At 47.6% G+C, this 21821-nt stretch overlaps 1 protein-coding gene across 2 annotated transcripts in view; it reads right to left on the reverse strand.

The window, feature by feature from the left end:
• The window catches only part of LOC144936476 (excitatory amino acid transporter 2-like), a 77140-nt gene that overhangs the window by 17072 nt on the left and 38247 nt on the right, over positions 1-21821 (reverse strand). For both annotated transcript variants that reach the window (XM_078863555.1, XM_078863556.1), the window contains exons 3-10: positions 17584-17736; positions 16774-17024; positions 15258-15468; positions 14037-14163; positions 12935-13168; positions 11165-11359; positions 9398-9532; positions 6641-6857 (exon numbers count right to left, since the gene is read on the reverse strand). In XM_078863555.1, the coding sequence (XP_078719681.1) occupies positions 6641-6857; positions 9398-9532; positions 11165-11359; positions 12935-13168; positions 14037-14163; positions 15258-15468; positions 16774-17024; positions 17584-17736 (1523 nt within the window). The remainder of the gene's footprint in view (positions 1-6640; positions 6858-9397; positions 9533-11164; positions 11360-12934; positions 13169-14036; positions 14164-15257; positions 15469-16773; positions 17025-17583; positions 17737-21821) is intronic.

Below are 21821 nucleotides of genomic sequence, written 5' to 3' on the forward strand. Positions count from 1 at the left end.
TGTATGTCCCTCATTCTAAAGATGTGAACATAACTGATGAAACCTGTTTGGGTAACTTCACATTTGCTGACCGTTTCAAGAATGTATTTAATTGAGGGCAAGATGGGTCTACACTTGTCAATGAACGCCACTGTAAAATATAACTTTGATGACTAATGAAATTCCACTGCATACTCCAAAGTTTAAGACTGATCAAATGAGCACGTGTTGATTGATCAAGTACTATATAATACACACTGCTTCATGCTCGGTTAAGAAATTAATTAATTTTAATATCTAATTCATAATTTATGTGTAAATAAAATGTAATCTCGCATTCATCGTTTAGTATCAACGGTGTACGTGAGAAGGTTTTGTGTTAGTTAAATGTTATCTTTTTTAAAACTAATGGCTCAATTACAACTGAAATGTCACGTGGAATCGTTTTTCTGCGATTTCAGAGCGTACACATGGACCCGCCACGGGACTTTACCCAGATTTAATGTTTGCTGAAGCCAGGGGAACGCGAGACAGTTTTTCTTCACTAACAGCTGGCTTTTGGGACACTGTTCCAGGAGACGGATAGATCAGACGGTGGGGCAGGGGGGAAGGCTTTGTGCTGCATTTAAAATGCAATGCAGGTTTGTCTTTTCATATCATCATTATTATGAGGTGATGTCACCGAGAAGCGTGCATGGGGTTTAAGGGGGTTTCGACTTGCGTGGATGCCTCGCTCGTTTCACAGTCAGAGGGCCACGAGTTTCAAACTCCAGGTTGTCAGTCGACAGGGTTGTTACTCCGCCATGGCTGGTAAAAAAATTGTGCACCGCTACGTGTGGGCAAAGTCAACGGTGATTGTCCTATGAAGTGTACTGGCTCCTGCCACAGCGATGTGGACTGTCCTGCACAGAGACTCAGGGCTGTTGATGGAAATGAGTGCCACCCATGCTAATTTAAACTAGAGCCGGACACTTTGACTTTTGGCTTTGTTTATGAGCTGTTTTGGCTGATTTAAAAGAGCGCAATACATTTTTGTAGAATTTCTAAAATACGGATGTAATTTCAGCTGGCACTTGTGAGGATTAATGATGTTTAACCATAGAGTAAATACGTGTCAATGTGACACATTTAAGTCGCAAGGCTTAAACTGCCGTGAGCTATTGCTATAATTCATTTCACGTGATGGGCCAGATACTCACTCCAACACGTGGCATTATATAAATGCCATCTCTGGAATTGCGATGATAAAATAGAAAAAACTGAAAGTGTCTCCTCGCACAGGCAATAATTGATGGCTCTGAGTCAGTGGTGTAAATTCCATATTTCTATGGAAGAGGCCAGTAACTCCATAGGATGACATCACGTGTTTCACAAAATGACATTAATTTGTATTGCCAACGACGGGACAATGGGTCGCATCAACCCGTGGCTGGGATTGAACCGCCATTCTCCCGACTTTGAGCCAGGTTTTTGTCCACTGTACCACCCAGCCACTTTTATAACTGGCTAATAGGGGTTAATCACCGGGGTTATGGTTTATGTTTGTCATTAGGATTAGCCGATTCGGGTCAGGGCAGTGACTGGGTGTAGTGTTTGGAGTTAGGCATGGATTTTGCGGGGAAAAAAAAGGTTAAACAGCATTATGATCTATTTAGGGGGAATGCTTATACGGCAGTTAAGAGAAAGGTTAGGTTAAGTGTTTGAGGTAGGATAAAGGATAGGGTCGTATGAATAAGGATTTAGGTAAACTTCCAAGCTTAGTGTTTGGGGTTAGGTTAAGCATCGGTGTTGATGTTAGAATGCAGGTCAGTTCCTTTCCCTGTGGCATTTCACTTCTTTGTGTTGCACAGCCAACGATCTTTCTGACATCCCGTCTCCTGGAACTGGTGTCAGAGGTCGCACACGGATAGGCTCCTTGCACGCTTGGCTTTAAATTGGGCACGTGCGGCACAGGAGCGTACAGACCACTTACCTGCGCACTTATCTCTGCCATGGGGCACTGGTCATACGGAGGAGTGATATTCAACTTGGTTCTCGTACTGCCAGCGTGCAACGTGGAATTGAGCGAACACCTCAATCAAGTGTCATGATTACGAGTCCGCCACTCACGGGAAGAAATGTCACTGGGCAAGTTAAAAGATTTGTGCTTCCAAGAACAGCTTTTCAAATTGACGCCCCCCCTGCTTATCCATCAACGGACATTGATAAGAGTCCATTGTGCTGGAGCCTTCACAACAGATTGTATTCATTATCCATGATTATTCTAAGTAAATAGATATTTGGCATTGAAGGAAGACATTTTAATTATATGCTTTTTCGATGTGTTTTAGTGTGATTTGGAAATTGATGTCAGAATATAAATAATAATAACAACAATAATGCCAGCGCATTATCATTACACTGCTGGATGGAAGCTGCCCCATGCCATCTTGGTTATGGGGGTTGTTTGAACATACTTTACGAACGACCCTGGTCGTCAGTGCAGACTGGTGAAGGTGGGGGCCCTGCCACTGGTTAAGATATCCCTGAGGACCCGAGTTTGATTCCTGCTCACGGCTAATAATAGTGGTGAATATTTTTACCGCTCCTGGGCCTCCCCTAGGTTGACTCAGCCATAAATTATTACCTGATGTAGTGTAAACATCGCCACTAGGGAGACAAAGGTGGCTCGGTGTGGTGCTGGCCACCCACTCCCTCGTGTACCGTGTCAGCCTTCATTGATGATCACGAACAGCACTTGGCCCGTTGAGGCTATACGGGGTACCTTTGTCTGTGTGCATTATTATATGTCATACATAGACACATAAAAGGTAAATGAAGATCGAGAGTTGATCGTGGCCAATATTGTGAATGCCACTCAAGCCCACCATTGCTTTCTGTTAGACCTCAGAGCTGCTGCATAGTTCGCACCCAGCCGCCGCGCTACGCTCCCCTTGCGGTCTTGTACCACGTGGCTCTACGTTGATTGCGGTCCTCTGGGTGCCACTCGAGGGTGTTGCAATATAATATTCAATAGCTGTGCTTGGAAGTCCCAGTCTGTGTTGACGCTGCGTTTAACGAGGGGGGAATGTTCAACCGGCACCAGGGTTCACGGTTGATCGGCTCAAGCACAGTCCATAGAACAATGATGTCTGCCCCCGTACTCTCCCCTCGTGGCATGCGTTTGAGACCACTCCCTGCCCCTGGGCGCAGGGGCTTCAATAGAATTAACACTGCGTGCTTGCTTTGTAAAGCTTTCCCCTTATTGCCATTGCACGCCATGTAGAATTCACACCATAATATTGTTGGCATTGAAGAGGGTGGGAAGGGTTGCTCAGATAGGTTTCAGAACGGGACAATGCAGAGGCATGTGTACAGACCAAATGAAAGGGTTTCTTTATGAGTCTCGAAATAAATTGGATATGTCATGATAAATGAATCAAAGCAGGTGCATTAGAGATCAGGCTGATTATATTACACATGTAAACAAGATCAGACCTGGCAGCAATTATTGTTGGCAAAGGGCTGAACATTCTGAGGCTGTTGATACAACGTTACGATCATCGGCATTATGGGTCCGTGCGAGAGATGTGTGACTGCTACTGTTCGTGTGACATTCTGAAATACATTTTGACCACCAAAATATATTTTTTTGCAAGGTGGACACGACCTTTGTGATGCCCTGTTTGTTTGTTCGTCAACGGTGGATGTGCTCACAGATAGACTGGTCCCCATCATAGGAATGTGAAAATGTCCACCATTGTCTCAGTCTAATCACTTAAATGAGCATGGCCCAGTGCTTGCGTGACCACGAGGGGATTTTGAGTGTATTATGACACGCATGACATTATTACTGTTCACGTATTGTGCAATTAGATGGAAATGTATGCTCCCCCCTTAGAAGTCAGAGGTATTGCTGCCAATTTGAAAGTTTGGCATGAGGTGTGGGAGCCATAAATCAGCCCTCGGCAAGCAGAAATGCTTTTGCTTGGGTACACGTTGACCTCTGCCACTCCCTTCTGGTCCTTGTATAGCACGGGTGAGAAAGACGGTGGTTGGGAATGAAGGAGAAAATGTCTCTACATTTGGTTACTGATAGGTGCAGCCCAAGCAGTCCTGTAAGGAGGACTGTTTTGGCTTACAGGGGGGGAGAAAGATTTGAGTAAAAAATCCACGTCGGGGGTAAAAATTAATCCATCCAGTGTCGTTGAAACGGATGCCACTTTGTGGGAAGTCAGTCGTGGCTGTTATATGGATGGGATGGCATCTGCCATGGATGGGAATGTGGGGTTTCCACCACTGGTGGGCTCAGGGTCACCACAGTAGAGGGATGCCACCCCAGGCTCAATTGAGCAGGAGACAGTTTGTGTCTATGGTGACCTTTTTGCCAGTATCAAAAATGATGAAAAAATAATAACACAGGAGGTGTTAAGATGTTAAAACACCAAATAGATACATTTTGCAAGGCATCAAGTCCGCATTCACCACACATATTTGTGGCAAAACATGCAAACAAACATGCTCTGATAATATTAACATTGTCCTTGAAACTGATTGGCCTATACCAGAGACACCCTTCTTTATGGACTTGTCTCACCAGTGTTAAACCAGAGAACGCCAAAAGGCGAACAGTACAAAGACAATGCAAGTATGAGAATCGTATAGCTCGGGCCGAGCAGTTATATATATGGGACCTTTTTGGCAGTATACATTTTTTTTAAATGATGAAAAAATGGGGTTTTTACCCTTTCTGGGCAAATCACCCACAAAATACACCATTTGTGTGGGTGTACATCTGGAAAAGCCCCAACCTCCTCGTAGAGTCGGACGGTAACACCTTGGGGGTGTTGTGAACAAGGCTTCGTGGCGCACTCACAACCACCACGGAGACAAACGGCTTTGCCCCTTGACGCTGGGAGCGCTTCCATCTCAAGTGCTTAATCAAGGACCGTGACATACCCTTGCCAAACTGCAACTTGGCGAATTGCAGGGGGGGGGGTGAATCTCTGCCCTCGAGAAGCCTCCAGAAACAACAGGAAATTGTGATCGCTGGCTGCTGCCATTCCTCTGTCAGGAACTGAACCGGTACTGCCTGGATGACTTTTGGAGGTCCAGTGGACTAGTTCTGGCTCCTGTCACAATGCGGGCATGGACAGTCCTCGACTCAGAGCAGGAAAGCATGAACCAACTCGGAGTGGCTCATCTTCTGCATTAAAGAATCAAGGGGGGCATGGGAAGTGCGGAAAGTCGTGACTTCTAAAAATTGCAGTCTCACCTCCCTATCATCTGGAAGTGAGGAATGATGGAGGTGGTTGCATATATCTCAGCTGAGGAGGAACAATCGTGGAGGGATGGATGCAGGCAAGAATAATGAGTCGGATGCCTTCTATGACCCTACTTTCCCAGCTGTTGGCTAAAATGGCCATTTGAGGTAGGATAACCTAAAGGGGCATCTTTAAATCCCGGGTACCACTTGGGAACCAGTGATTAAAATGCAGGGATCATATCAGTTCTTCCGTAACAGTAGGAGGCTGCTAAATGTCTCTGCAGCCTATTAGCTTTTGATTGTTAACACTGGTCCACCATCGGCGCATTCACAAAACTATCTCAGGTGTCATGCCGAGTCCAAGCCGGAGTATTCCCTCCACGAGTGGCGGATTGTGAGCCCATGTCCTTGGCGTTTGGACCTACATACTGTGGGGCTGATCTGTCCATTGACCACCGGCTTGTCATCTATAAAATCTACCTCCTATTCTTCCACTTTTGGAGCGGGTGTCCACCTTGGATTCCAAACAAACCGACACGAGCCTGATCTCAGCTCGCTGTTGGAAGTTGCTTCTACAAATGACACCTTTGCCCCTCTGCTGCTGAAGCCGAAGCAAACGTGGGTGAGGTTGAGGAGTGTGGCTCGTGCAGCTGCCATGGCTGTGAGGGGTACAAGGGCCAAACCTCACCCGGAAACCCACGCTGACAGAAGAGGTATTTCAGCTGACTGAGATAAAGTGGCAAGCCCATTCTCACCATTTTGGAACATTTCGTGGTCGAGAATAAATCAGGGCCTTTGCTCGGAGGGCTTGAGAGCCATGCAGAATGAGTGATGGGTGCAGGTTACCGAGGAGACTGAAGCTATCTCAGTAGCCCACGATCATAAATCAATCCCTTAGTACCATCAGAAAATAGCCTTACTATTCCGAAGGAGAATAATGGTGATATGATGTCTGATCCCACAGCCCGACAACATAATGGGGCAAGCTGCAATGGTTGTGGAGCCACAAAGGTTGGTGGAAGTGGCCAACCCCTGTGAGTGGTCGGCTGATGTGCCATCTGCCGAGGATGTGCAAAGGGCGATACGAAAATCCGAAACGAGAAGAAGTATTGAATGAAGATGATCTCCCAAACACATTGCTGAGGGAGGGTGGTGATTGTGCGCTGGATGCCTTAAACGGCATTGTCTAAGCCAGATAATTCAAAACATTGGGGCCTGTCCAGTGACATCCTGCTGGAGAACTTTCGACACCTCTCACGGCATCAAAGTGCACCTATCCTGGCACGAGCCCTGAGGTGATGCCACCGCCACCAAAGTGGTGAATGGTAGCTGCTGTTTTTGCTGTTGCCGCCACTGCCCTTGTTGTTGTTGTTATTGTGTTTGAGCGGTCGGCCTTGGCACAGGCTGAGCCGTTACCTTGGAGTCCTCGGCGACGACGGAGTTGAGGGCGATGACCTCGCTGGCGCCGGGCTGGTGGTTGCGGCCGTCCTCATAGAGCGAGGCGCGGTGGGTCAGTTCAGAGTCCTCGTGAGCGCGCGCGTCGAGGGCGTCCAGCTCGGCACGCGACAGGTGGTACACGATGCCCGCGCCGAACGAGTCGCCCACCACGTTCACCGACGTCCGCATGCGATCCCTGGGGAGGTGGGCACCAAAGGTAGAGTTAAAGATTCCCGCACGCAGGTAGCCTACGCGGGTGCGCTGGGGCAAGTGCCGCTGGCGAGAACCTGTGAAGACCTGCACGTGCAGAGCATGGAGTGAGTGGTATGTGACAACACCACGCCTGGCCGCCTTTGTCTCCCCAGTGCTGATGTTTACACACCCAAATAGGTAATGATGTAAGGCTGAAGTTGACTTAGGAGATGCCCAGCACCAGCACAGATATTTTTCACTTATTTTGGCCGAGAACCAGAAATTAACTCTGGTAATCGGATTCGTAGCGCAGTGAGATAACCACCACACTACTGCTCACTACCCACTAGGTAGGTACAAAGACAAATATCCTCTGAATAGCCTATAATGGCTGTTGGGCAATGCTATTAGTGAGCATCTACGAAGGTCGGCAAGGTACACGAGGGGGTGGGTGGCCAACACCAAATATTTGACACTCATGTTGACCGAGTGGCAATCGAACTCAGGTAACCGGGTTAATAGCATGGTTCTTTAACCACTGCATCACCACTAGGCAGATAGTCACACACATATTAATAAAGAGGGGGACAAGCAGTGAGTTCTATAGATCTGTTAGTTACAATGCAGGGCGCAGAAAAATTAACATTCACAATAATACGTGGTACGATATTTGCCTAAAAAAAATATTCTGCACAATTGTGGAGGGTCATGCGTATCCAGAATAAACAGACAACAATGCATCAGAGAGTGAAAAATTTTCTAATCCAGAAAAGCCATCCTGCAGCTGTTCCAAACGTTGTAAAAAAATAAAGAGAGGCCGAATTCATGTCACCAGCACAAGTTTGGATTTCTATGGCGTCAAAGCCCCGCCGCCATCTCACGACGCCGTACAGAACGAGCGGGCGTGTTTATATCAGGAGCCAATCGAGCGGAGGCAGCGGTAAAATGGAAGGTTTTGAACCTGGGGTAGCGGGCGGGTGAACACGTGACTAGATGTAAGTGTCTTTGCCCATGGTACAATAGAACAGAAGAGACCAAATACACACACATACAGAGACCAGTGCCGGATTAAGCTAGTGCGGGGCCTATAGTATACATTATAAAGGGGCCCTAAATATATATATATTTTAAACCACGTAAATATTAAAACACACATTTTTCACTTGCATAGCAAAGTAATTGTGTTTTTTCATTTGCTATACGGCCGGAAAATACGACAAATCACTAACCTTTAACACCCAGCCGTTCATAAAAGTTTAAGGCGGTATAGTACCTATAGTCATAGAGCAAGTGCAGAATCACTGAACCGGAATTGATAGCTTGAAAGCATTTAGCGCGGGGCCCTTGAAAGTGCACGGCCCGTAGCATGTGTAGCTACTTTTGCTACTAGGATAATCCGCCACTGACAAAGACACATATCCCCCCGTATAGCCTTAACTGACTGTTGGGGCAAGTGCTGTTAGCGAGCACCTATGAAGGCCGGAACGGTACACGAGAGGGTGGGTGGCCAGCACCACGCCGGACCGCCTTTGTGTTCCGAGTGGCGATGTTTATACACTGCACCAGGTACTCATTTGAGGCTGACGACCTAGAGGAGGCCAAGGACCGATTCAAATAATCGTCGCTGGTGTTGGCCGGGAGCGGAAATCAAACTCGGGTCGCTGGGTTCGTAGCACAGCGCACTAACCGCTACACTACCGCTCCCCACCACCACACACACACGGACGCACAGACCACACACACACAGACACATGGGGACACAAAAAGTCCACATCAATAATTGTCGGCACCACACTCGAATGCAAAACTCTGCGTATTAAACAATCCAAAATGATGCTCTGACCGGCGATGGCTAGATTCTAGATGCAGCGCTCCCGTATGATCCCACACGAGTGAGTTCGGCAGCTGTACGATACGGGAGCGTTGATCGATGTCAGATGGGAAACGTTTGGAAGGTGAGATTAAAACCTTTTCAAACCAGTCATTAATAATGGTATACATTTATATTGTTCATATTAAAACAATAATCTGAATAAACATCTATACTTGACAAAATAGCTTTTCTTTCCGTTTGACCGCCTACCCCCATCTATATCTAACCATGGGTCAACAGCACAACCGGCTGAGGGGGAAGGGAGTTCACAACGGCTTGTTGCAAATGTTCCGAGTCCTTGCAAACTTCTTCTTCTTTCGTACGGCTAATGTAGCTGCAGAGCAACAACTACAATTTCACATTTAGATGGTCAAGCCATATAACCGCGTCAGGGGCAGCGAAGTGGATCGCTGTGATGTCTCCTTCGTATTTGTGGATCAGGCATTGCGTCGTTATACGTTGTACGGTCTGTACTTGATGACCACAGTCGCAGACGACTGGAGAGTTTTTCATTTTCCATTTTTCGCATCAGGTATCCGCATCTGCCATGGTTTGTGCAGTGGATGCCGTTTAGGGTGGGCCATGAGCAGCTTCGTGGAAAATCAAACCCATGGATCGTCTGCGTTGGGATGCATCGCTGTGATGTTGCAGTGTGGGGGAGAGGAACTCACAGCAGCCAGTCCACAGCCACCAGCAGGCTGATGTCGGAGGTGGGGAGGCCCACGGCGGTCAGGATGAGCAGCATCGTGACCAGACCCGCGCTGGGGATGCTGGCGGCTCCCACACTTGCGAGCGTGGCAGTCAGACTGTTGTGGAGGACAGGGAAAAGAATGTACTTCGCTCCCATTCCAAGCACGATGAAGCAAAGGGAATCAAAAAAGCAAAGAGCCTCACATGCTCACAGTTGCTGGAAATGAGCCACTGATAGGATATAATTGCACCGTCAGTAGAAATACATTAACAAAAGGAACAAATGAAGTGAATTTTGAAATTAAGTGATTTGAGTTTACACTTAGAAATGTTTACCAATAAACATGTCCTTTGCCAAAATGTTTAGCCGATATTACACAAAGCTTTGGAGCATCTATGTCAGAGATCAAAGGTTAGAAGTTAAAGGGCACAAATATTTTCCGAATTCCTCCGCAGCAATTAAGAATCTCCCCCATTCAACGGGAAAAAAGCATGCAACACAAAAACAGCCGCCACGACTGGGAGGCCTGACGCCAGAGGACACGTTGGTGGCCAATAGCTTGGCAGCACAGGAAATGAGGCAGGCAAAGGTGTGGTTTCACGTCAAACAGGACCAGAGCCCCAGGCGATACAATTGTCCGAAGCTGAATATGAAGATTTGTAACGTTGCTTCTTTCCTGCAGCCCGAAGGCTATCGGGGACAAGTAGCAGCCCTGCAAATACCTATTTTCCATTGGCATATCTGAGCCAAGCCAGTGTGCGAGGCGCTCGTGGTAATGGGCGAGTTTTCCCACTGGCTATTTAAACATGCTGAACTGGAACCAAAACGGTAACACGCTGGCCTCACAGAAAGACAACTGAATCTGGCTCGGGGGCCAAGCAGGGCCGAGGGCGAGGCTAATGATGCATTCATCGCATGTGACGTCAGTCGGTATACCGCGAGCGCAGCGTCACCGCGTCATCTACATGCACTGCAAGGTCATGTGAAGTCCATACACTGTGACAAGACAAATGTTCCCTGTATAGTCTTAAAAGACTGTTAGTGAGTAGCACCTATTACGGCTGCCTTTGTCTCCTTATTGGCGATGTTTATACACCGCACATGGACCTCATTTGAGGCTGAGTCGACCTAGGGGAGGCCCTGGACCAGTTCACAAACTCGTCACTGGTGTTGGCCATGAATGGCAATCAAACTCGCGACGCCGGGTTTGTAGCGCAGCGCGCTAATCGCTACACTACCGCTCCCCAAAATACACTGTGAGGACTCAGCGTCACCGAGGCGCGTCATCCACGTGCGTCTCCGCTCCTTTATTACGTACGACATTAGCGGCACGGCTCGACTCCTGCAGTGGAAAAAAGATATTTAAATTTAACTGTATTTTACCAGTTAAGACCCACTGAGCTCTATAGCTATTTTTCAGAAGGACCTAAGCACAAATTATAGCCCAACGAGGTGGCTTATCACGTCGTAGACATTTATAGCAGCCAAACAGTCTAAACGCACATTGTTTTTAAATGTAGAGGGAAAAACCGGAAGACCCGGAGAAAAATCCACGTGACCAAATGGAGAGCGTACACGCAAACTCAAAATACACAGGCATCGCCAGGGTCGGGGTTGAGCTCACAACCTCCTGCATACCAGGCGAGGTAGTTAACATCTCTCCACCGTGGCACCTCCGTTCCCGGCTGGCCCGGAGTGTTTCGGTTATGCAGCGGGAAAGGTGAAGCAATCGTGCGAACCGCCTCACCTCACGGTGACGATTTGCCCACCGTCGAGCACCACGCCATTCATCTGCGCGATAAAGATGGCCGCCACGGCCTCGTAGAGGGCGGTGCCGTCCATGTTGATGGTGGCTCCCACGGGCAGCACGAAGCGAGTGATCCGCTTGTCGATTCCCAGGTTCTCCTCGAGGCAGCGGAACGTGACGGGCAGCGTGCCGGCACTGCACGCGGCGGCGGCGGGGATGCCACCGACGACAACAACGGCGCCACGGTTACACGCCACCGCCCGTCGCCGTCGTCACGGCAACAACTCAATGCATTCGTCAATCACACTGCCCTTAAGGGAAAACGCGCGTAACAATAGGTGACGTTTTTGCTTTCACAATGCCTCGTCTTCATGAGCTATTGTTATTTGTGCTCATGCACTCTGGAAGATGCAGTATCGCGCAAAAAAAACCCATTTTGTTTTTATGAATAGGGATAACACCTTTAATGGGTTTGCTCACATTACCTGCATTTTGAGGTATCTGGTGTCGTGGGAAATCTGTAAGTCATCCTGGACATTAAGAGTCGCAGTTTTTGTTGGCTGTGTAATAGTAGATCGCTCAAGTCAATAAAGGAGCGTGACATATTCTTCTTTTAATGATATGTGGTGGGTTTTTGTACCTCAGAGGCGTCAACCCTCTATACCGCCACAGCCATAATTAGTGTAGCGTCACGCCGGCCATATTGTCAAGGCCTCCATAAATATTGTGAAATCATCATCTTATTGCTACAATTGGTAGAATATTTGCTATATGTTGTGAATTGCATCATCATCGTCATCACCACGATTATCAATTATGATGATCATCATCTTTGTCCAACATTTCATTGTCATTGTAACCTTTAACATGTTGTCACCATTGCCATCATAGCATCATGTTTGTCAATTACATCACAATCACCTCAAACTACCAATTTGCCCTTGTCCAATAACATTATCATCCTGACATCAGCATTATCATCATCACCATCTTTGTAAACATTAATCACCATTTATGAGGATGATTGACAAGGTTATCAACTGTACAAAGAATATCCTGGGACAAATATTATGAGTGAGTACCTATTCAGGCCAGCATGTCACACAAGTAGATTGGTGTCTCCAGCACCAAGCCTGTGTTCACACACCCCACCGGGTATTCTTTAAAGACTGAGTTAACCTAGAGGAGGCGCAGTGCATGTTCATACACTACTTGCCACTGATGTGGATGTTTGGAGATAAAAACCCAGGTCATCGTGATTGTAGTGCACTAAACAAACCACTACACAGCTCCGCATGACAATCATATCACAAGCAACACTATCCCCACAACTCAGCTTGACAATCATCACTTCACAATCACATCCACCACGATCACCAGGACTATCAAACGAACAAAGATCCCCCATATAGCCTGAACAGACTCTTAGGGCAAGTGCTGTTAGCGAGTATCTGTGAAGGCCGGCACGGTACATAAGGGTGGTCAGCACCACACCCGACTGCCTTTGTCTCCCCAGTGGTGATTTTTACACACTGCACCAAGTACTCATTTGAGGCTGAGTCGACCTAGAGGAGGCCCAGGTATGGGTCAGATGATCGTCGCTGGTGTTGGCCATGACCGGGACTCTAACTCGGGCCACCAGTTTATGGCGCAGTGCGCTAACCGCTACCACTACTGCTCCCCACCACCACTATCACCATCACCACCATCAATCATCACCACCACGAGCACGATCGTCATCGTCGCTGCAGACGCCGCTGCTCGAGAGACCTGGAGGCCGTGCCCAGAGCCGTGATCCAGGCCTGGAAGATCCCGACGAAGAACTTGTAGGGGTTCTTGCGCGTGATGCTGAAGTAGATGAGCGGCAGGATCATGGCTCCGTGGATGATGAGGCCCACGATAACCGTGATCATGTACATGCCCAGCTGCCGCGCCACCACCTCCAGGTCCTTGATGTCCGAGATCTTTCCGCAGATGAGCGACGCGATGCCAAAGGGAGAGTACCTGCGATCCGGCGAGGCCGCAAAACGATGGTGGTGGCGGCACATAATAATAACTTAGTACATTTGGTACTCGAATAATCATACAATACGATGAAAAATTAATAGGCTTTACCTTTTCTGGCAATAATACAGGCGGTGTTAAGATGTTAAAATGCTAAATAGATGCCTATCGCAAGGCATCAAGTCTGCATTAACCACGCATGCTTGTGGTAAAACATCCAAAAAAAACACGCTTTGATGATAATGTACGCATTGTCTTTGAAACTGATTGGCCTACACCAGAGACAGCAGCCTTATTTATGGCCTTGCCTCTGTACCAGTGTGAGACCAGACAACACCAAAAAGTGAACAGCACAAAGGCAATCCAATATGAAAGCATCAATAGCTCAGATTGAGCGGTTGTATCTAGGTTATAGTATATATATTTTTAAAGGATAATTCTTTTTTTCATCATTTTGTGCGTGCATGTATGTGCGCACACTTGGGTGTGTGCGCACATAGCGTGCACGCTCACTGGCAAAAAGGTTCCCATAGATATAATGAATTATATTTACAAAACGTCTTTTTACAAGATACTCAACGCGCTGCCCATCACAATACATTGCCAAATAGAATGTTGGCTAAGGGAAAGGAATAGCTAAGAAGTATCGGAGCTCACTGAGAAAACCAAAAGCAAGAGAGAATCGATGCATCTTGAGGCGGGGTTGCACGCTGAACTTCTTTCGCACCGATGGTAAGAAAAAAAGCCGCCGCTGAGAGGATGACCGGAGTTTGCGTGATGGTTTACTTTCCTTGACGAGATCAGCGAGGTATTGTGGTCCATGTTGGGCCAACGTTGGCCATGTTCGATGGTTAAAGTGTTCACTCACCACATGATCATGATGACGAGGCGCATGATGATTTCGTTGAGGATGCTGAAGAACTCGACCATGAGTTTCGCCTGATCTCCCATCTTCCCCATGATGATGCCAAACGCAATGAAGAAGCCAATGAGACCTGCATGTCACGTAGAGTGTAGGACGTGGATGCTTACCTTGCGTCTTTATATATAAGGTCAAGTATATATATATGTCTGTATATTGAACTTCTTTCACGCCGTACATCACCAACCGTGTTAATCGGAGGTGCGGGGGTGAGCACGACCAAAGTAAAGGGCTATCCTTGCTCAAGTGAGCAGTAGGCATCATCCAATAGGGGAAATTCAACATTGATGGGGTGGGCTCTTGTCTGGCTCCCAAAAAGACTGGAAAGATGATGGGCTCAGTTGACCCCCAGCTCCACCTATACCACTCCATCCACATCGCATGAACATTTACGGTTACATCAGATGGCCATTCGAAGGTTCTCTGAACCTCAGTGCTATTTTAAAACGAGGTACATTAAAATTGCATGCAAGCTAATATTATCACGATGCATTGTAACGCGGGAATAAATCGTTTTCGCAATGAAGTACAAATTGACATTTTACAAATGTGGTTTAGTTTTACATAAGTTATAAAGCAATGCTCTTTAGTCTCAATGGACTTTTTTCCACTTTGTTCTCATTGTAATATTTCATTTTAATCTCTAATTACATTGAGCAGAATTTAGCAGTGGTTTGACAAAAGAGCTGTACGTGCATACACGGTTACACATACACGTGTACATACAGCAACTGACGTTTCTTCAGGGTGTTTAATGCAATCGTTTTTTGCACGTCGCTCACTATTCAACGAGCTTACGTGTCGCCCAGTCACTTCGATGAGTGTTTGCCATCACAGTCGCGCGTCTCCCTGTGAGCGGCCGGCAGGTCAGCGCTGACATCATTACCCCCTGCCACGGCACGTGGGCGCATAATTGACTAAAATTTTCCTGAATTGTGCTCGGCATCATTTAGCTAGCGGCTTGCGAGCTGACGTGAGCACAGCCAGCGGCGATAAAGGGATGGGGAAGGGGGGGGGGGGGTCTGTCTCTTGGGTGGCCAGAACCAGAATGAGAGAGCATTGGTGCCTATTTAGAGACAGAGGAGGAGTTTTGACATCAATTAGCCACAGCGGTCGTGGTGCGTGCGCGCGCACAGAACTTGCTGCGAAGGTGTGCGGAGGACTCACCCAGGACGTTCATGCCGTCCTTGAAGATGAGGCCCTTCTTGATTTCGAACGGGGGCTCGCTTGGCTCGCTCGAGTTGCTGCCGTTGAGGGCCAGCGTGACCGACTCAAAGAGGTCGCTGGCGATGGTTGTAGCAGCTCCCGTCACGTTGAGGCCCTCTTCCTCGTCCGGCTCATCTGGAGTCACCGCCACTTTCTTGGTCACCGTTTGAATCTTGAACAAAAAAAAGTGCAAGCGCAGCCGGTGAATGTTAGAGGTTACCGGTCGGTTAACTCAGATGATCTGAAGTTAATAGATATGGGAGGGGAGTAAAGACCATTTGGTAAAGGGTAACAACTAGAAATGATAGATATAGTAAAATATTGGAGGCTCCTAGATTGGACCAAGTAGAGGGAACTACGGCATGTTGGCCAGGATTAATGGTGACCAACTTCAAGGACGGTGATGGACAGAACGTTGGAGGGTGCTAGGGGGAAGACGAGGACGGTGGTGGACAGGACACTGGGGGTGCTAGGGGAAGACCATGACAACCACAATCTGACTGCAAGTCAAGCATCAAACACTGGCGAGGGATGGAAGCTATCGTAGTTGAAGGATGTGGTGACGGACTGAGAGAGAAGTGGAGAGACAACTGGCAATGTCGGTGAGGAAATTCCACACTCCTGATGTGGGGACCAGTCCCTCCATGGGATAGGCACCGTTGTCTTTCCACAAAGTGCTTCCAGGAAAACTTATGGAATATTGGTCAGAGTAAGCCAGATATGATAAATACATAAAATCTAAAATTAAAAACAAAAACTGTAACAGAACTCCAATAGAACTGAAAGTAACATTAAAAGTATTAACATCACGAATGGAAAATTTTAAGAAAAGCCACAGGAGCGCAACCATGGCCACACAACCCAAAAACTCTGGACCACACATAGGACCACAATAGCGCTCCTTCAAACGGCGGAGGAATAGCAGCAAACCTAAACACACACTTCTCTCCCCACTGAATCCTTCCCATGGCTAACAGACTTCGACATTGGCAAGCAGACGCCTGAGCACATTGTCCTGCACAAAGATAGAATGGCACTGACCGAATGACTCAGCAACAGGCACACATTTAAAAAAAACTAGGAACAGTTTTTATTTTACCAGGTAAGGCCCCACTGAGCTGTGTAGATATTTTTCGGAAGCCACCTGGCTATCACAAATTATAGCGCAATGAAGTGGCTTATCGCGTGCAAATTTATCGCAGCCAGACACTATAAATGCACGTTTCTTAATGCGGAGTAAAATCCAGAGAACCCGGACAAATTTACACGCAACCACAAACTCCAAATATACAGGCATCAGGGTTCGAACCCTCAACCTCCTGTGTACCAGGCAAGGTAGTTATTTTACAAGCGAGCCAGTGACCAGCAGCCCCCGTCCCTTATTTATAACTGCACATCTATAAACAAAAAAGAGCTTTATAGCTCCTCAAATTCCTCCAGTATAAATACATATTCGAATGAAACTGATTCTCCATACCTGCTGAAAGCAGGCCTGCACCAGGTTCTCGGGAAAGAGGTTCCGGATGAGGTCGAGGAAGGCGTCCAGGCTGGACACATCCTCGTTGAGTTGCCCCCTTCCCAGCTGCTTCTTGAGCTTGGGGTTGCCCGGGTGGATGGCCAGCACGAGGATGACTCCCAGCACGGCCGCAATCACCGTGGTCGACATGTAGTAGGCCATGGCGCGCGTGCCCATGCGCCCGCTCGACTTGGCGTCAAGGCCGGACAAACCTGCATGGAGGTCCCGCCCACTCTTACTCGGTTTTTGGCGCACAAGTCAAGATGGAGATGTCTCCCACCCCCGCCTCTCCCCCCACCCCTTCCCTTGCCCTAAAAATGCCATGCTTCCGATTGTTGTCCCGACGTTAGTATGGTAGTGAACCCAACTTTCTCCCTTTCTCCTGCCCCGTGAGCACTGGGCCTCGGGGCTTTCATCCGTGGAATATCTGTGCCCCCACTCCCTTTTGTATCATTCAAACTCTGTACTGGGTTCTTGTAAAAAAAAAAAAAACAGATGGCCTAAGCCATTGATGTCAGGTCTGGCTGTATTTAAAAGTACAACGGGCAGTTGTGGATTTGTCATTCTAATTATGATGACATGATGATAATGATGGTGGTGATATGATTATTACAATAATATGATGCTGAAGATGAGTGTGGTAAGACGTAACAAAAAAATGCCAATGCTGACTCAGCATGAGCTAGGATAGATTTTTTTAAAAAGGAAAACCCTTCAAGATTAACTCAGTCGCGGCGCTCTGCCCGCCGATCGGTCACGCGACACCGTTACCTGTGATGAGACTGGAGATGATGAGCGGCAGGATGAGCATCTTGAGCATCCGCATGAGGATGTCTCCGGGGAAGGAGATGACCATCACGATGTCGGGGTGCAGCGGGGCGACCGAGCGCAGCGCCATGCCGCTGAGGGCCCCCATGATCACGCCTGGCGCCGCAGAGGGTGGGGAGAGAGAGAAGTGATAAACCTCCTCGTCGGTCATCGCCGGACCTTATTGCAAACTTAGCTTCGTAAATGTCACGGCAGTGTCACGATGCAGCCCCGCAAAATGAGAGCCCCCTACGTTTCTCTAAGAGCGCCCTCTCCATTTCCAATGCAGCAGGCATTGGCCAAGGGTTGGATGGCATTTGTTTTATTTCGTAGATCTCTGGAAAAATCAGAACAAACACGGGAACAAGGGCGTACAACAATTGGCATTGCAGCTGATGGCAAAGTAAAAATTCCTGATGAAGAATTAACTTCAACCAATATGTCAATAGTATATTACAGGGTTAAATCCAGGCAATTACTGTGTGATAGCTTTCTGGTGGATCATGGAAGCCCGCTGAGGTCCACCGAAAATGGATCGCAGTGCTTGGTGTGTTGGTCACTGCTGCACTAGAGGATTTTGTGACCTACTCTGCTATACTGGCCAGGTATCTGGGAAGAGGTGGGAGTCCCCACACTTTGCCCAACCACACGCGCACGTGCCTGCCAATTGGCTAACTCTGTCGCGTCACATGGTACTGCTGGGTGGACAGAGACGGCGGCGGGGGGGGGATTTTATAAATGTCCCCAATGCAACCGCCGGCAACATCTGGATTGCAAGCCCAGTGTGCAACCGTGACACCACGGCAGCCTCCACGGATTCACAAGACACTGACAGAACACTGGGAAACTACTCAGGTAACCGTTTGAGGTGGGATTGGTGGATTACTCAGAGATCACTAACGAGTGTGGCAAAAGCATCCAGCTGCTGCCGAGCGCTGAAAGAGGGTTCATTAAAACTCATCTGTGTGGACCTGTGAGTGTAATCCACTCACATGCAGGGGTTGTGTATGTCTGAGGCGAGATGTTAACTACCTCGCCCGATATACAGGAGCTCAGGGGTTCAATCCCGACCCTGACCGCCTGTATATTGGAGTTTGCATCTTCTCGGTCCCCATGGTCATGTGGATTTTTCTCCGGGTCCTCTGGTCTTTCCCTCCATATTTAGAAACATGCATTTTGAGTATTTGGCTGCTATATATTTCCACGTGATAAGCCACTTCGTTGAGTTATCATTTGTGGCCAGGTCGCTTCTGAAAAATCGCTATATAGCACAGTGGGCCTTACCTAGTAAAATAGAAGTTGTTTAGTTTATAGTTTTATGAAGAACTTCTTTTCACCATACGTACCCAACCGTGCTAATTCGGAGGTGCCTTTCCTCGAGACGCCCTTGTTTTCACCCAAAGAGCACACGCGTGTGTATTTTCATCTTCCCGTCATCAGTGGTGATCGACACACGTTCTATTTTATAATACATCTACAAAAGGGAAAATGATTTGCACTGTCCGTGCTCCCTGCGACACAGCCACCTCTGTTAATTTCAAATGGCTACATATGCTGAGAATGCAGGGGACTTCTCAAAAAATTCGAATTGACCATCCACTTAGACATTGACATTGAGGCACATTGAACCCCCCCTTAGGGTTTATATTCTCCATAATATCGGTTTTTTTGGGGTTAGATTGGGTAAATATAAATGTGTCGTCCAACCCGCCACCATCCGATACAGCCAATTAGTAAGATTTGTCACGTAAACAGAACATGCCAATTCGTTACTAGTACAGTACACCGGTGGGTTGGAGAGCAAATCCACAACATTTACAATCTGAGTCAGGTGGTGGCGGGTTTAACGACACATATTTACGCGATCTAACAAACAAAAAACGTATATTATGGATGATATTGGTTGCGAAGGCCTACGTGTTAAACTGGGTTTATATTCGTTTGATGTGAACAGGATCACGTCAAGTATTTCCACAATCCCAACTCCACGAGCTCCAGCTAATTCATCTGTGCTAAATACCACGAAACACTGCCATCACGACAATAAGAAAGTCCACGTCACATCGCACTGGAGGTAGGCGTTGTCCTAAAGAATATAAATTAACGAACGAAATAATAATAATATTCGAAAATAATTTATTTATTTTTGGCAACTCCGTCCCACCTCGCACATAAACGCCGCAACCCACCAGAAATAAATCCTCTCGTTCTTCACCAAGCACCCGTCGTTGCCAAAATTGCCGTAGTCATAAACAAAACTTTGAAACTTTGATTAGCACATCGCGTAGAGCTCGTTGAGAGGAATAGATTGCCGTATCGTCCGCCTTCAACAGGCATGAAATGACGTCGCAACGTAGTTTATACGAGAGCCGGGGGCTTATGGGACCCCGGGGTCCCGCCATAAGGTTAATTATGCCAATTTATCTGGTTTCATGTGAACAATGCAGTGGTTTCTACCTGATTCCTTCCACAATGTTTTCATGCTGTGTCCTATTCCAAACTTTCCAAATGACACACCCTATTCTGTTGTGGTTGACTTTCGCATCCTCCACATTGCACCTGTATTCAAAGGTGTGTTTTCCATTTGCCTTGTGAGAACAATATCTATCGCTATTCCTGCTTCAAACAACCCTCATATTAGCATCGTAGTTGACTCCTCTAGGACTGTGAAAAGATTTATGTCGTCCATCTAATGCTGTGCTGCTAATATAATACATCTCTTGACCCATTTCATACAACCTAATCTATTTTTTAATTACTATCGAACAAAAGGCCTATACTTCCTCCACAAATCTCATTTTCCCATTGGATCTGTGACAATCTCACAGGAGACCTTTACCAGCACATGTTTTCAAAAAGAGTTGGAAAATAATTCCATTAAAATTGACATTTCCTGAAACTCATTCCTGCCCATCTCTAAAAATAATGATTTCCAGCCACTAATCCTAAAAAGTGTGCCACAATATTCACTTCATCAGCCAACATCTCTTTCGTGCTCGCTGTAGAAAAAAATGAAGTAGTTGTAATATCGCGAGCAATTTTTCTTGCACATGGGTAAACATCGGTTGCGGTGGGGACGTACGCTCCGTGACCGACAACGCGTAATGCGGCCGTGGTGGGTGCAACGTTTGCATGCCACCCACCACCGTCGCGTAAGTAAATTGACGTTAATCTCTCAATTTTCGCCGGCGGCCGCACACCAGCGTGCCACGACTCGGGCTGTCAGCGAAATGCCAACTGCACTGTGCGCCTCTGCAGTCTCCGGCAGCCTCACGGGTCACATGCTCAGAGGGGCTTACGTGCCCGGCCGACGGGAAGATTGAAGGATTTGTTCCCGTGAGTAATTTTGTGCGGATTTACACGGCGTGGCAGAATCCACGCAGTGGGTGGTGGGAGGGGGTGTGGCGAAAAGCAATCTGCATGATGTTGCGCTGGCATGGAGCCATGACTCCACACTGATCCTAAACGAAAGCAAACACTTAGCGTACGGTTCTGCGGTTCAACCTCACCAGCAATGCCGTGGAATCCCCGTTTACTCGGAGCATTCCTATATTGGCATTCAAAGCAATTTAACGGAATTCTAAGCCAATGAAGCAATCAGCAATGGGCAATCCCTTTCTACGTTGGAGGTCCTAAGGGAAGTGGGTGAAACCACTTCTTGGCAGTTCCACAAACCCCAACTTGACTGGATGCATTCCTGTTTGCCATTCAGAGTGATTCTAAAGAGTTCCCCGGTGTGCCGATCAGCGCTGAGAAGTGCTGATCGGTGCATTGGAGGTCGTGAGGTAGTGGGTACAACAATCCACATTCCTATTGCAGGAGTTAGTTACTTGTTAATAAAGCCTCCGTGTAACGTTAAAACAATCGCCGTGTTTTTGTTCGTTCATCAAGTGAAGGCATTTCCGTCTTCTGATGAAAAGATTCAGTCTGCCGTCGACAAAGTCGCGTAAATTACATATCATCGTGACGAGGAGACAGACCCTCCACAGAGCAGGCTCTGCTCACGTCCCACCATGTAGTGGATCTCGTTCAATGGTGGCGGCAATCTTCTCCCCATCAATCTCCTCCCCACCAATCTTCCCCCCACCATTCCTCTCCCCACCAATCCTCTCCCCACCAATCGTCTCCCCACCAAGCTTCCCCCCACCAAGCTTCCCCCCACCAATCCTCTCCCCACCAATCTCCTCCCCACCAATCCTCTC

The sequence above is a fragment of the Lampetra fluviatilis genome, chromosome 16 (genome assembly GCF_964198595.1).
Source record: "Lampetra fluviatilis chromosome 16, kcLamFluv1.1, whole genome shotgun sequence".
Taxonomy (NCBI): Eukaryota; Metazoa; Chordata; class Hyperoartia; order Petromyzontiformes; family Petromyzontidae; genus Lampetra; species Lampetra fluviatilis.